At 42.7% G+C, this 16,606-nt stretch overlaps 1 protein-coding gene across 8 annotated transcripts in view; it reads right to left on the minus strand.

The window, feature by feature from the left end:
- ASTN2 (astrotactin 2) overlaps positions 1–16,606 on the minus strand; it is an 882,958-nt gene that overhangs the window by 176,438 nt on the left and 689,914 nt on the right. For all 8 annotated transcript variants that reach the window (XM_023242644.2, XM_023242646.2, XM_011288658.4 and 5 more), the window contains one exon: positions 14,604–14,869. In XM_023242644.2, the coding sequence (XP_023098412.2) occupies positions 14,604–14,869 (266 nt within the window). The remainder of the gene's footprint in view (positions 1–14,603; positions 14,870–16,606) is intronic.

Raw genomic sequence — 16,606 nt, forward strand, 5'->3', positions numbered from 1 at the left:
GCAATCCCTCTGGGCATTTACCCAAAGAAAATGAAAACACTAACTCAAAAAGATACATGCACCCCAATGTTCATTGCAACATTATTCATAATAGCAAGATATGGAAACAACCTAAGTGTCCACTGATGGATGAATGGATAAAGAAAATGTAGTGTGTGTGTGTGTGTGTGTGTGTGTGTGTGTGTGTACACACACAAATATTATTTAGCCATAAAAAATAAAATCTTGCCAGATGAACATGGATGGACCTTGAACACATTATGCATTATGCTAAGTGAAATAAGTCAAACAGAGAAAGACAAATACCGTATGATCTCACATGTGGAATCTAAAAAAAAAATTCATAGATAAAGAGAATAGATTAGTGGTTGCTCAGAGGTGGGGCATAGGGGTGGGGAAAATGGGTTAGAGAGGTTAAAAAGTTTATAATTTCAAACTTGCAAATTAAAAAATAAATAGGTTATGGGGATGTCATGTACAGGTTTGTGACTATAGTTAATAATACTGAATTGTACATCTGAAAGATGCTAAGAGAATAGATCTTAAACGTTCCCATCACATGAAAAAACTTGTAACTATGTGATGATGGATGCTAACTATTAACTAAACTCATGTGGTGATCATTTTGCAATGTGCAAAAATACTGTGCACCTGAAACAATATAATATTATACATCAATTACACCTCAATAGAGGGAAATGAGGAGGAGGAGGAGGAGGAGAAGGAGAAGGAGGAGGAGGAGGAGGCCTTTGTTGAGTTTTGAGACAAGAACTTCAATTAGGTGGTGGAATCGCTTCCAAGAAGCTGAGAAGTGACAGAGTTGAGAAATGAAGCAGAAGTTTCACCATCAAGGAAAAGTGAAGAAAAAGATAGTGACAGGAGAGACTGTAGAATCCAAGAACAGCTATTTGATGATACAATAGGTTTGCTTGTGTCAAAGTGTAGAGGAAGGAGCCAATGATGAGGCAGTTTCTGTAGCTTACATATTTGAGACTACAGGCAATAGAACCAGATAAATGTGTTTAAATTCTGGTTCTATAACTCCGGGCTGATTTCTCCTTCTGAGCTTTGGTTGACTTTAGCCACTCAAAAGTTATGCTTTGAATGCTTAGTATATACATGACACTAAAGATAAAAGCTATTGTGACCCAAGACAAATCCAAAAGTCTGGAAGCAAGAGACTTGAATTCTACCTTTAATTCTGTAGGCAAGTGAAGCAGTCTCTGTGTGTTCTCACTTCTACATAAACCATACATCATTAAGAAAGATATACACATGCTGAAGTTCTTACAGAGGCTAATAATTAAGATGGCTGGGATAAAACTGAGTCGGAGTAAAGCACAGACCCATTTGATGAAAGTTATAAAAGGAACTGGGATGTTATAAGAATTAAGCCTTAAAATATCTTCAAATTCCTGAACGACTGTCACTTAGAACCAGGAGAGGACATATTTTTATTGAGCTACTTCTATGTGCCAAACATTGCTCCTAAGCACCCTACCTGGATTATTTTCTATTAATAATCTATTATTTTAGCTACTGTAGTTAGAAACAATTCTATAAAGTAGACATATGAGAGAATAGAATCTTAAAACCTTCAGTAATGTGCCCAAATACACAAAGTAATCTTGTAGCGAAGCTGATATTTGAACCTTTATCTCTCTGATTCCAAAGTATATGTTCTGTCTAATAAGTCAGTAGGTAAGTCTATTTCAGTATAGTGTTGATGAATGGAACTAGAGACCAGGATAGGAAAATATTTTGACCCAATAAAAGGGACATTCTAGTAGTGAGAGAACAAGCTGTTTAGGGGTCACTGGGCAAGCTTCACTTAGAATATTCAAATACAGACTCTTGCAGGGTATAGTAGAAAAGATTCAAGCAATAGACTAGGATACGTCCACATGCCTGGACCCCTTCCAGTTCTGAGTCTGTCTGCTCTTTATTTCTCATAGGCATTGTTTTGATCATAAAATAAAAGAATGAAATGTGGAAAAGGAGAAGGAAAAGCAAGAGGAAGAACAGAAAGGGAGGAAACCTAAGTAAGAGCTTATCTTTACTCAGCACAAGACTAAGCTTACTACATACCGGGCACAAGACTAAGCGTGTTAAATGCCCATCTCATTTAACAGAATAACCTCAGAAATTAGGTATTATTATTATTAAACCCACATCACATCTGAGGGAACTAAGGCTCAGAATTCCTTGCCAAAAGTCACACAGAGAAAAGGAACAGCTAGGACTTGATGACAGACTTGATGTACATCAAAAACAAACTCGTAAATCCTAGATTAGAAAGCTCAGGTTATTCTATTAGATCCTTGGGGTACAGGTGTATCAATACTGGTTGTGGTAGAATGCCAAAAAAGTCAAACCTGGTCAACCTTCTAGACCTAACTACCAAGATACAGGAAATGCAGCAGCAGAGGAACATGTTAAATGATACCATGAGGATGCAATGAGCAAAATCCAGGCTGTGGAGAGCTCTACTGGACAAATGATGCAGTTCTTGAAAAATATCACAAGGAATAAAAAGAGAGAGAGTTAGATAAAGGAAGAAACCTACAGATTAAAAGAGACTTACTTATCAGCCCATCACAATGTTTAGATCTTATTTAGATCCTGCTTCGGTCAAACAAACTTGTACCAAAAACATAAGACAATCCAGTAAACGTGAACAATGACTAGATATTTGATGATATTGAGAAACTGTTAAATTGGAGAACATGGTAATGGTATTGAAGGTATTTTTTTAGTCTTTATCTTTTAGAAATATGGGCTTTAACATTTGTACATAAAAGGCCATAATGTTTGAGGTGAGAGAGGAGGTAAGGTAGGCTTAGTGTGAATTGATCACTGTTGCAACTGAAGGTGAGAGGTCCATGGAGGTTCATTACACTAATTTCTCTGCTCTGATGGAAGTTACAGTTCTCTAAACTAAATCGTTTTGGGTTGGGTAGCAGAACTGGGATTTAACAGCGTCCCCTCAAATGGGAAAGTGTGGAAATGAAGTTGAAAAAGAAAAGAAACATGTGGTCCCAGGAGAAGCCCCATTCCTCAAGGTATTCTCCTCCTCCCAGGACTTGAGTTTACAACCTGGAACCCTTCCATTCAGAAATATTAGGAATGACACGACTCTATTGACCAAGGAAGGCACTGCACAGACTGACTGTATAATGGTACAAACTCATGCTGCTTTCAGCTACATCTGCCTGGTGAATTGTGAGACACATCTGGAACGACTTTTTGGTTCTTAGAAATAGCAAGAGAGTTGAACTGTTTGTGAATTCTTTCTGGGCCCTTTGCATCACCGCTGACTGAAGTTGTCTAATGACCCAAGAAGAGCCCCTGTGAACAGGGATAAGCTCCAGAAGGGATGGGGCCTACAGCTTGCTCCATTCCTGGAAGCCAGGCACTGCCCTGGCTGGGGTAGTCTTTGCATGGTTGTGTGATGGATGAATTGTTATAGGTCAGCTGGAAAAGAGATCCCAGCCCTGGTTCTGATATGTTTTAGCCCTTTGGGACTTTGGGGGGTGGCACCTACCCTTTCTAAGCCTCAGTTTCCTTTTCTGTAAAATGAAGATAAATATCACTACCTTCCTTGGTCTGTTGAGAGGATCAACGGGGCCAGTGTATGTGAAAGCACCGTGGAGGCATACCAATGTAAGTTGGTAATTCATTTGCTTTTCACTCATTCAATTCACCTATTCACATTGAGAATACTGAATTTCTACTATGAGTCAGGCACTATACCGGAATGCTGGTGCCATGCTGAGCACAAGTTTGCCCAGACCTTTGTCTCATGGAATTTACCCCCTAATGTATAAGACAATCATTTGAGTCGATTAGGAAAGATATTCTAGAAGTAAGAGAAACAGGATGCTTGGGGTCACTGAGCAAGCTGTTACTGGGAATGTTCAAACACAGACTCCACTCCAGTTTGTAAGGCGCGGCAGAAAATAACCAAGAAGTAGACTAGGGTTGGACTAGATGCCTTCATTCCCGAGTTTACCTGTTCTTCCTTCCTCACAGGCACTGCTGTCATCATAAAACAAAATAATAAAATGTGGAGGAGGAGGAGACATAGACATTAATCAATTTCAAAACATAAAAAGTATAATTAGAAGCTTTGATAACGGCTACGGAAGAAAGATAAAAAGACTCAACTAAGTACATAAACAAATAAATGGGGAGCTTATCAAATCCAGAAGCTTCCACAGCAATCTGGCGGGGGGAGTAGCAGTTAACTCAGAAAAGAAGGAGGAAGAGGGATGAAATCCATGCTAGTTAGAGGGAGAAGCATGATCAAAGGCTCTTCAGCACAACAAGGTATATAGCCTTTCCAGAAATTGGATGATCACCAGTGACTGAAAACCAGAAAGCAAGGACGGTAGGGGTACCAATGAGTTTTAAGAAGTTAGAAGGGCCAGCCAGTCCAAGCAGCCCCATGTAGGCCATGTTAGTAAGTACCATGGTCTTGATCCTAGACAATTGGAAGGCAGTTAAGGGTTTGAATCGGGAAAGTGATGAGCGTAAGTTTTATTTTTGAAAACGTCACTAGCTGCAAGGAAGAAAACTAACTAGAGGGGGCAAGGACTGTTGTTAGCCAGTGAGGAGACAATTGCAATAGTCCAGGTAAAACTTGAACAAGACTGGGTAAGAGTGAATTCTTCTGAGAAATTCTTAAGAAGAAAAATCTGCAGGATTTGATAATGGGTTATAGTTTCAGGGGGACGAGTGCAGGAAGGAAGAAAAGCATCAAGAACCTACTGGTTTCAGAATCTGCAAAAAGTGAGGTAGAAAACACTATCCTAAAAAAGGCAGTCTTTTATGGCAAATGTAGTGTCCACAAGACTGAAGCCACTCTGTTTCCATTGGATGAAGGGAGTCAGCTCTGGAATGAGTTGCAAAGTGAATCAGCATAGACAGTAGAAGCAGTCAATTTTTTAAAAAAAAATTTGGCCGTGAAGTAAAGAAATGAAGACACAGTAACTGGAGAAGGTAATATAATGCAGTGATAGTGTCTGTAGTGCACATTAGACTTCCATTTATGATAATTTAAAAAGTTGAAAGGAAGTAGCTAATAGAGAGTACAGCAAAGTGAGAAAAAGCCCAGGGGCCCAGGTTAAACCCTGGTTCCTCCACCTGGTCCTATTTCTAGGGACTGGGGACAAATGGTGTAACATCTCCATGCCTCAGTTTTCACAATGGAGAAAAAAAAAAGACAATAATAATACCCACCATGTGAGGTTGATGAAAAGGTTCAGTGAGCTAAGTACATAAAGAGCTAAAGCTGAGCTCCTGGCACAATTGAAGTGCTCAGGAAATGGTTGTCATTAAAAGTACAAGGGAAAGACATTATGCTATTCTCTTTTTTATCACATTTGCTAACTGAATTCAATGCCCCATGGGGCAAGGGTAGGGGGAGGACGCCCTTTGCTGTGACATGCAACAGTGTTTGCATTTGCTAAATCTGTATGTCTTGTAGATCTTATTGAAGCTGGTCGTCTTCTGGTCCCATGAAATGGCTATGTTTTCCAGTTTTGCAAGTAGGCAAGCCAAGCATTAAGTTCCTTTTTTGTAATTGACCATGAGCGTGTTGAGTAATGTGTGGATTATTTCTCCCTCTTTTCTTTGATCTTCTCTCTTGCCAAGGATTGCCTGACAGTCTGGTTCCTGGCCAGTGCACCTCCTCAGAATGCACGGAGAAGGAGAGGAAGTGGCCCACAATAGCAGAGATTTACGCCAGATTATAAGTACTTGACTTTCTTAATCCCTAAACAAGGAATTCCCTGAAGGAACTTCAGAATGAAAGAGACCTATGATAGTGATTCTCAAGTTCAGTGTGCATCAGAATCACTCTGGAAGCTTGTGAAAATGAAGATTCCCAGCCTCACCCCACCTGAGAAAAAATAATCAGTAGGAGGAAGCCAGGAACCTGCATTTTTAACAAATGCTTCCTCCATGTCCATCCCAATAGATTCCGAGTGAGACCCCCTGAAATCCAGTCTCCATATTCCACTAGCTACTCCTCACGTCGCTTTACTGCTTTATTGTTTTTTCTCTTCACTTTCTAATATACAGTTATCATTTACTATTCTCATTGTTTACTTTTTGTCTCCCACACATGCTCCAATAGAAATTAAGTCTCCAGATGGTCAAAATACATGCCTGTTTTTCTCTCTAATGTATCTCAAATGCCCAGCATAGTGCCTGTCCCAAGGGAGACCCTCAGTAAATACCTGCTAAAATTATTTGAATTGAATCCCCACACTCCCAGCCACCTCATATAGGAACTTCTGCAATAGAAACCCCAACTAACTGGTCATCTTATTTAAGTCTTCTATAACGTTTGGGTCCAGAACATTTAGAAAACAGGCTGATACCAAGATTTTTTTTCCAGGAAAAATAATTTGATAATGTATAATTTGGTATAAATTTTTGGAGGATGGAGATCCAAAGACGCTTTGAAATCAGAGATCTGTAGACCCCAAATTTAATAACCCTTGGTTATTACATAGCCTTGGTCCCTGAAATTCACTCTTCGGTTGTTGCTGTATTCACCTAAAAGTCACATTTATTTTCACTTTTTTTAGGAATTTAATTTTTTTAATGTTTATTTTATTTTTGAGAGAGAAAGAGAGAGAGAGAGAGAGAGAGAGAGAGAGAGAAAGCAGAGAGGGGAAGAGAGAGAGGGAAAGAGACAGACAATTCCAAGCAGGCTCCATGCTGTTAGTACAGAGCCTGACACAGGGCTTAAACCCATGAACTGTGAGATGATCTGAGCCAAACTCAAGAGTTGGATGCCTAACCGACTGAGCCACCCAGGCGCCCCTAAGATTTTATTTTTAAGTAATTTCTACACTCAACGTGGGACTTGAACCTACAACCCCCAGATCAAGAGTTGCATGCTCCACCAACTGAGTCAGCAGGTGCCCCTAAAAAGTCACATTTAATCATGTCTTTTTCCCTTGACCCAAACCTTGAAGGAGGACTCCCTATAGTTTACATGGTTCCTAACTCCCTCAATGCAGTATTCAAAGCTTCCCACAGCTCAGGCTTCTGCACATCACTTTTCCAGTTTGATCTCTCCCAAACCTCACACCTGTCACAGAGTGACTGATGAAACACATAAGCTTTAGATACAGACATCCCAGGCTCACATTCTGACCCCACAAGTCCCTAGCTATGTGATCTTAGATAAGTTACTTACCTCTGTAAAGCCTCAGGTTTTGCTTTTTAATTTGTGAAATGGGCATAATAGTGCATACTCAAATGTGTTGGGGGGGGGGGTGGAGTGAGAGAACATATATTAATATACATAAAACGCTTAAAAATGCCAGGCATAGATTTGGCACTCAATAACTGTTGAGTTTTATTCTCCTATTCTATATATTTGGCTCATAGTATCTGAAATAACTTTTTTCCCCCTTCCTTTCCAATATCCCTTAGTCTAGACCAAGGTTTATCAGAATTTTTTTTTTTTTGTAAAGAAACTAGAAATGAATGTTTTTGGCTTTGTGTGTCATACTGTATTCTGTGGCTACTACCCAACCCTGCTGTTGATGCAGGAAAGCAACCATAGATGATATGTAAACAAACGTGTGGCTAGGTTTCATAAATGTTATTTATAAAAACAGGTGGCGTGCTGGATTTCACCCATGGGTCACAATTTTCCAACTATGACCTGAACTAGCTTTGGAACTTTACAGAACTGGCTTCAAGCTTCTCTAAGACTCTGTGTCCTCATCTATTAAATAGGGATAATAATAGTACTTCCCTCATGAATTGTTGGATGATTAAATGAGATAAAAGCATGTAAAACCCTCAGCACAGTTTCTGGCATATGATAGGCATCTCATCGATAGTATTATCTTCATCATCCAACAGACCTGCCTCAAGCTGTTCCATGATCTGCCCATATCCACCTTGCCTACTGCAAGAACTTTTCCAGACTCTCTCTGAGTTTCTTTCTCCCACTTCCTAACACTGTTGGAATGTCAATTGTATTATTTGAAAATAAGTCATGCATGAATGTAACATATGCAAGTAATTATAGTTACTTCTGTGACTCCTCAGCTTCATCCACTAGACTGTGAGCTCCTTGAAGGCACAGTCTGCATCTGACTCCCCCCTCTGAATCTTGTTCCCTTACACAGTTATCTGTCACACACTAAGCACCCAAGGAAGGCAAGAAGATGGCAGCGATGGTGCTACAGTGATGGTGACAGCAGCTGTGATAATGGTGGTGGTGATGGTGGTAATAATGGTGTGGGGGAAGCGGGGGTGATCTTGGCTGACTTCCTTTCAAAGAGCAGTCATTTGGAATTCCCTTCTCAGTGAGAGCCAAGAAGTGTAAATAGAGCAAACAAGTCTTTCTGGCAGAGAGAGGATCTGCTAGAGGGTCAGACAACCACAACAAGACCAAAATTATACATGGCTCTTCCTAGAGCAGCATGAAAAGAAAAAGAAAAAAGAAAAACAAAACAAAACAAAACTCACATGACCGGAAGTCAGGAGACCCAAGCACTAGGAAATAATCATCCATCTATAGAGTATTTCACAGTCTTCAAATTGTTAGCAAAGGGTGTCTTAATTTTTCTACATGAGAGCCCTCTGGTAAAAGTTACCACTATCCATTTTACAGAGGAGGAAACTGAGTCTCAGAGAGATGAAGGGCATCACTGAGGCCAGAAGCCATGCCTAACTGCTTCGAATTCAAAACTGGTGTGTGACTAGAGCAAGCCACTCCTCAAATCTAGGTCTTACTTCTGCTATTTGTGACATAAGAGACTTGATCTGTAAGATGAACAGGATGTGGTTTTAACATCGCTCTCTACTCATAAATGCTGTGTCACTGCAATAAAGTGCAAGATATGTACCTATTTCTATTCCAAGTATTAATTGAAGGAGCAAAACTGTTAATATATCTGGATGGGAAATAAATTTCAGGTCACAGGATGACTCTTCTAACCTCAAAGTATTTCCCTTATTTTCAGGGTAAAAGTCAGCTCTGACCCTACCACAGCACTGGGAGGTGGAGGACGGTGGGGAGGGTGATGAAGTTAGCTCAGAATTCTCATGGTACAGATAAAGTAACAAAGACCACAACACTAGAAGCATCCGTGCCCAATGCCATATAAGAGTCAAGGGCAGAGCCTAGTTCAGATTCCAGATGTCCCAATTCTCTAGTTGTCCCAAAGAGAACTCCTAGCCCCAACATGGATAGAGATCGATACAATGTCTAATTTACAAATGAGTACAAGGAAGGTCACCCAGTAGCCAATGGCAGAGATGGGTTTCAGATCAAGCTCTGACTGGCTCTGCACCATGACTCTGTTCTGTCTCCCCCACTCGTGGCCTCTTCTTCTCCTTCACCCAAAGGCTACATTAACAGCCCCACAAAGTCTTATACATTAAGCACTAGCTGTGGTTTTGGGCTGTGTAAGGTCATTTAACAGGTGGAGGGAGGAGATTTATATATAAACCAAACTGTCCATCATAAATCATTTTTTTCCTGCTTTCTTTGTTCTAAATCACAGCGTGACATGTAATGAAGGGCTCCTTTCCAACTGAGGCACAAGGAGTTATCCTATCCTATGTATTTATGGAGACGGATGCAAGGAGACCCCAACCACCAAAGGAGCTGGTGTCCAGTGGTCCCCAGGGCTATTCAGAGCACATCCTAACCTTGGTCCAGAATGAGAGGCCAGAACTGCCTTACAGACCTCAGACAAGCCACACCCCCTCTCTGATACTTCCTACCATGCCATAAAATGGGACTCAGAAGTTGCCTGAACACCCCCAAATAATTCAAGGGAGTCAGGGGTTCTTACATAGAAGACTGGTTCCATTCCACATCAGGAGGTCTGTAGGAGAAGGGAATCCTCTTATTCTTTGTGGCACTCCACCTATGACTTCCCTTACCAACAGAATATGGACTCCAGCCAAGTTTATAAAGTGTGAAAATGTTCCTGTATTCCCTCCATTCATGATCTGTCCTTTTGGGTTACCCAGTGATGTCTCCCATGCAAAATACAGATCTTACTCTAGAATGTCATGTCCCTAGCACTTTGGACATCTGCAAAGTTACAGAGTACTACTTAGAAGAGGAAGTATCAAAGGAAACTTGAAAAAAGGAGGGACGAAGTTGAGATGAACATCACTTTTATCATTATCATAGAGAATGTTTGTCCATTATATGCAATGTGCCAGGCACTATACATTTGTTATCTTGTTTGATGCCCATAAAGACCATATTTTACAGATGTGGAAATTGAGGTTTGGAGAAGTCATTCAGCATCACACAGTGAACAGGAGATTGGGGCAGGATTCCAATCCAGCCTGAGTAGAGCAACAGAGCCTATGCTACCTGATTCCACTCCAACGAAGTTTCTTGCAGGAAACTCAGAAAGAAACTCATTCATCCTCTCTGCCTTTTCAGGTAGGGGAAGAAACACCCAGAAAGGGAAAAAGGACTTTTCCCAGCCTTGCTGTGCCTCAGTGTCAGAGCCCAGGCCAAGGTTCTTTTGTGTGTTATGCATGTGTCCTCCACCTCCAGCTGCAGAGAAAAGCAAAGAGATGGAGAAGCCAGGGGAGAAGGATCGATGGGGTCTGGGGAGGCAGAAAAACAGATGACTGCCACAAGGGGAGTGGCTGCCTTCTCTTCACACCAGCCTCATTCAATGACCATATTCCCCTCCCCCAGATCATTTCCAGACCTACAGTCGGCCTTTACCACCCACTCCTTCCTTAGCCTGGATCTCCTGGAAAAACCTAACTTACCACAGCCCCTAGACTGTTATGCAACTTTAAAAAGGCCTACCATTGGGGGTTGGGGAGAAGAAGCTTGGAGACTCGAGGAAGCCGTCTCATCAACCAGCTCTGATGTTTCTGAGCAGGGATGACTAAGAGGAGGAGAGTGTGCGGCTGAGAACACATCACCCCTGCCTGTCTGCCTGCCCAAACTCTTCCCAGGCTCCCCACTACTGGAGGCCAGACTCCTCCCCACCACAGCCTCCCCAGGCCTGCCTGGCCCAGCCCTGCCACTTTCTCCTCGGTGCTGCCCATGGAGCTGCCCCCGAGTCTCAGCCCCTGCCACACACGGGTTCTCACTCAGTTTCTCAGGCAAATGGGCCAGTTCATTCCTCAGGCCTTTGCAGGATTTGGGTCTTCAGTGTTGCATGTGCTCAGTCTCCTCGCCTTCCCCCAAACACAGTCCTCCACATTCACCTTATGCATCCAAGCCCTCTTAAATGTCACTTCCTCAGGGAAGCCTTCCCTAACTCCACAAGACCTCCTACCACACTCTTTCAACCCACTGGCCTGGACTTCCCTTGGTACTTTGCAGTCCATCTTTACTTGTATCATTGTTTCATTAACGCCCGTCTCGTCCGTGTGAGGATAAAGACCAAGTCTACGCATTACACTCTACTTCTCAGGGCATGACACAGTACTTGGCATATAGTAAGTCCTCAAAAATGGTGAATGAATGAATGAATGAATGAATGAATGACTAGTGCTTCAAGGGTCCCAGATCTCCTATAAAGAGAACAGTGACATCTAGTGACTGCTTTCACACTCTTGGGCTTCTCTGACAACATCCCACCAGTTGGCCTCGAAAACATCTCGCTGGATTTCCGAAGAACTGCATATTTCGCTGATGCCAAGGGAAGCTGGCATAGAATCCAGACATGGGGGAATCTGATTCCTAAGCAAGGAGGAAAGGAACCACCAAGCCTCTGGCTATTGCATGTGCCAAGAACACATCACAAAAGTCCTGGGACTTCGCTAAGATGGTGCCACATCACAGATGAGGAGAGTCTGGCCCAGAAAGGCAGTCACTGGGCCAACTTTACAGAGCAGTAAATGGGGATTCTCACAGCCTCACCCACCAAGTCCTGGAGAGCAGCTAACCATGATGCTTCACTCATCCACACTGACATAACACTGGTTGGACCATCTTTGGTATTCGGCGGAAGCTACCGCAGCCTCCTGAGAGGTCTCCCCCTTTGCACCCTTGCATTTTCACACTCATCTCTCACCCTGAAGCTGGAGGGGTGGAGATATATACATATTTGGCTTTTTTGTTATAGTTATTGTGGAGACCTTTCATGCACAGAATTAGATTATCCACAACGCTCACTTCATGATTCAAACTCATTATTGCACCATGCATGGTTAGGCTTTATGTATTCATCCAGTTAGTGTTCGTTAATTAGCTAGTTTTAATGCTTTAATAAACTCCCACAAATCCACCACCCAAAATGCCAGCTGGGAACTTGATTCCTCCATGTAATGAGGGCTCCCTCAAGCCATTGCCCCGCCTCCCTGACTCAAGACTACCCTCATCCTGAGTCCTACGTTCACCATTTCCTTGGTTCCCTTTTAAAATAGTTTATAACACCTGTATTCATTCCAAAAATGTAGTGTATTTGGCGTGTGTGTATCTGTTTTAACTTAAAACAGGGGAGGGGTGCCTGGGTGGCTCAGTCGGTTGAGCATCCAACTTTGGCTCAGGTCATGATCTCACAGTTCATGGGTTTGAGGCCTGCATCGGGCTCTGTGCTGACAGCTCAGAGCCTGGAGCCTGCTTAGGATTCTGTGTCGTTCTCTTTCTCTGCTCCCCCACCCCACCCTCAAAAATAAATAAACATTAAAACATTTTTTTAAAAACAGGGGAAAGGGTATCATGCTATATAAAATATACTTTTGGGGGGGTGCCTGGGTGGCTCAGTCGGTTAAGCGTCCATCTTCAGCTCAGGTCATGATCTCACAGTTTGTGAGTTTGAGCCCCGCGTCAGGCTCTGTGCTGACAGCTCAGATTCTGTGTCTCCCTGCTTCAGAATCTGTGTCTCCCTCTCTCTCTGCCCCTCCCTGCTCATGCTCTGTCTCTCTCACTCTCAAAAACGAATACATGTTAAAAAAAATTAATTATACCTTTGGGACTTCTATTCTTCATTTAATATTATGTTTGTTCATCTCATATCAAGTGTCAGTATAATCCATTTGTTTTGTCTGCTGTAGAGCATTCCACTGTATGCATATTCTATTATACACTTATTTAACTGCTCTCCCACTGAGGGGTCTTCTGCGTCATTTCCAGAGGGCTCCTTCTGCTGCACAAATCTAACCTATTTAATCCTTCCTGCATATCCTAAGCATCTCACTGCCCTCCAGACAGATCCAAATTCTATGAGCTAGTTTTCTATAACCTGTATGATCAGGCTCCTTCTGACCTCTCTAGCCTCACTGTGCTTTCCTTTTATCTCTTGATCTTAGTCACGGGGGATGTCTTCCAGTCTTCGTATGGATCATGTTCTTTTCTGCATCTGGTCATCTACCTAATGCTTTCCCCACCTCCTTACTCTGATCCCCTCTCTGTCCTCTATGAAGCCCTACCTGACCACATACCACCCTCTAGCACTCTGTCCAATAGAATGCTATGGTGGGAACGCACAATCCATAGCATCCTATTGGTGCTGGTCAGGGATCTACCAGAGGATCTTCTTTGGAGGTGCAGGGCCAGCTATCTGGGAGTTGCTGCAGAGGGAAGCATGGGGACCAAGTAGAGATGCTTTAACCACTTTCCTCTTCCTAAGTGAAGGCGTGGCATCACTATTCCTGGTTTTTAGGAATTGGGGTTCCTGAAAGATTGCATTTAGAGAAACTGTTCATTAATACACTTTTGCAAACCAGTGAACCATTTATATGGTCTCTTCAAGCCCAGGCATACTGTAATGGAAAATGAGAGATGCAGAAAGAGGAAAAAGAGGAGATAGAACTTCATGACTAAGTACATGGGCTCTGAAACAGACTAACTTTGAGCAAATCACTAAACATCTTCGAGGTTTCCTTACTTGTAAAGTGGGCATGACATTAGGATGAACCACATGGAATTACCATTTTTATAAATTAAAAAATGATCCACAGTTGGTAATTTCATATGAATCACACCAATATTTATATGTATTTCATAGATCTGGAGGGAAGATTAAATGAGATAATCCAAGTATAGCACTGAGGCAGAGACTGTCAGGTTTTCAACAAGCCCATATATCTTCTTCTCCTCGGCAAACAGATAGAATAGATTTCCCTGTTTTTGTTTGCAGACAAGTGTGTCTATGGCTGAGTGAAATGGCTGAGTGAAATGGTGAAATGGCTGAGTTCTAGCCAAGGGAGTGGAACTGAAATGATATTTGTTACTTTCAGGCTTGGCCCATTTCAACTTCTCACGTATGATCCTCCATGTTCTTTCTTCTTCCACAGCAACTGTGGAAGCATCAGGTTGATGGAGCACAAGACAGAACAAGGTGGGTCTCTGAACCATTTCTCAGAGTAAAGCCACTCATCATCAGAAACATTTATCTGGGACTCTGCACAAACAAGCGATAACTTCTATTGTCTTAAGCCATTGAGATTTGAGGATTTGTTGGTAATAGCAGCTATATATGTACTTAAACCATGGTAAGGAATCAATAAATGCCAGTCATCACCATGGTGATGATGACAAGACAATCCCAGTGGACAAAGGGCCTACAAAGGCAGGAGGCAGGAAGATTGATATTTAAATGTGACACAGTGGCTGTGTCAGGGGAGCTCACCTCCTTGGTACCATTGTCTTGGATGAGGGTATACAGTGGTACCACACGGTTGATTTCCAGCAGCACTGGCGTGGGGCTCAGCTGCTCCTTGCCCGGCCGGCGGCAAAGGTGGCAGGTAGAGGGACAGCGGCCTTTCTCCTCACAGCGGATCTCCACGCCTGAGATGAGCTGGTCATCTGACAGCATTTGTGCCGTCAGCAGACCTGAGAGGTAAGTGATGAAGGGCATGGACTTGAGTTCCTTCTTGCTGCCCAGCTCTGTGGTCTCTGGAGAGGAAAGAGAAATTCAACATTGTTCAAAAGGTCAGACTCTTGAACCCATAGGGTCCAATGTGCTAAGGAGGAGGTATCCACTGGGAAGGAAAAAAAAGATGGTAGAATGGTTTGCTCATGATGCCTTGGAAAGCACATCTGCTTGAGGACTCAAGGTGTCAGAATGGTATCTTGTTTTATAATTCACGTTAAATAGCTCCTTACTTTCTCTGGGCCTCACTTTCTCCATATTGGAAGTTGGTTGCTTAGACAAGAGGATTCTCCAAGGGCCCTGTAAGATGTAAATAGCCAAAGAAATTTTTCCCAACAGGAAATTCCTGTCTACTGTCAATTTACATAAATTTTACCTTTCTTTTGAGAACTTGCTCCAGTCCTGTATTTTCCATGAAGTTTCATGTAATGGCGGAAACATAAGCTGGAGTCCAATCAATTTCCATTTAAATCCCTATTCTGTTTGAAAATAGCAAGGGGTCTTGGGAAGGTCTCTTAATACCTAAGCGCCTTTGGAGATTAATTCTGTAAAATGGGGTTATAACGTTAACTGAAACAGTGATGAGTGGTAAATGAGATAGAAGGAGGTGGACCTGCCTGGAAAAGAAATGATTTCCCCTTTCTTTCTGTGCTCCTCTGGTCCCTTGTTCAAATTTCTTTTCCTATCTTCTTCATGCACACGCTGAGATCTAATTACGTATGCTCCATTCTGGGCTGTCTCTCCTGATCTGTGCAGTTAGCATTTCCCACCTCTGTGCTTCTGCCCACTTTCTCCTCTGCCTCTCCAAACATTTACCACCCATCCATGCTCCATTTCAATATCCCCTTTTCGGGAAATCTTTTCTCCTTGCTCTAGCCCTTCTTCTCCGAAGAAGTATTTCTGTTGATAAGCCTTTTTCTTGTTAAGCTCATTTTCTCATCTCATTTTCTGCTGACCTCGCCAACCATATTATCGGCTCTTGGAGACGGGACCATGTCTCCCACTCCTGCCTCCCGCACCCTGTCTGCTTCAGTGTCCAGCACGGCACTAGGGATATACTTAAGACTTCATCAAAGAGGAAAATTATGGAATCTGAATGGCTAGAATGACATCCATGATCTAGTCGGGAGGCTCCAAAAGCCTTCAGAGGAATTCTTATGGATCCCAAGAAGCATCTCAACAGATGCTTGCAAAGGACAAAAGGAAAACTGGGCAGGTGGCACTCTAAACCCCACCTCTCGGCTTCCATTAGAGCAGTGCCACTTGTATCTCTCCTATAGACTGGCCTTCTACATAAGGCTTCATAAGAAGAGAGTGGTCTACAGCCATGCCAAAAAGCTTGAAAAAGCAAAGTAATTGGTACAACCCAGGGAGTTCCATTTACATCAGAGACTTTGTGAATGGTGTTCTCAAACTTACGAGATGCATAATCTGAGTGGCAAAACAGGATAGCCCTGTAAGTAATAAGGGACAGGGCTTGGTCCAGACGGCAGTTTCTTCTAAGCCTGGTAAAGTGAAGGCAGGCTCCTGCCTCAGTGGAAACAGAGGCCCTGGGCACCAAGGCCTGAGAGAAAAAGTAGGGTTGTCTCCTGCTCTTGCTCTTGGCCTGCAGTGACATGCAGCGGTGATCTGGAAATGGGCTTGTGAACGAGAAATCAAAATAAATGCGGCCTTCATTCATTACTCTCTGGGCCCTCGGGCCTGGGATCTGGGCTCCACCTTTTGTGTCTGGCTGTCAGCAAATGCTTATGAGCATCAGA

Source organism: Felis catus, chromosome D4, assembly GCF_018350175.1.
Source record: "Felis catus isolate Fca126 chromosome D4, F.catus_Fca126_mat1.0, whole genome shotgun sequence".
Classification (NCBI taxonomy): domain Eukaryota; kingdom Metazoa; phylum Chordata; class Mammalia; order Carnivora; family Felidae; genus Felis; species Felis catus.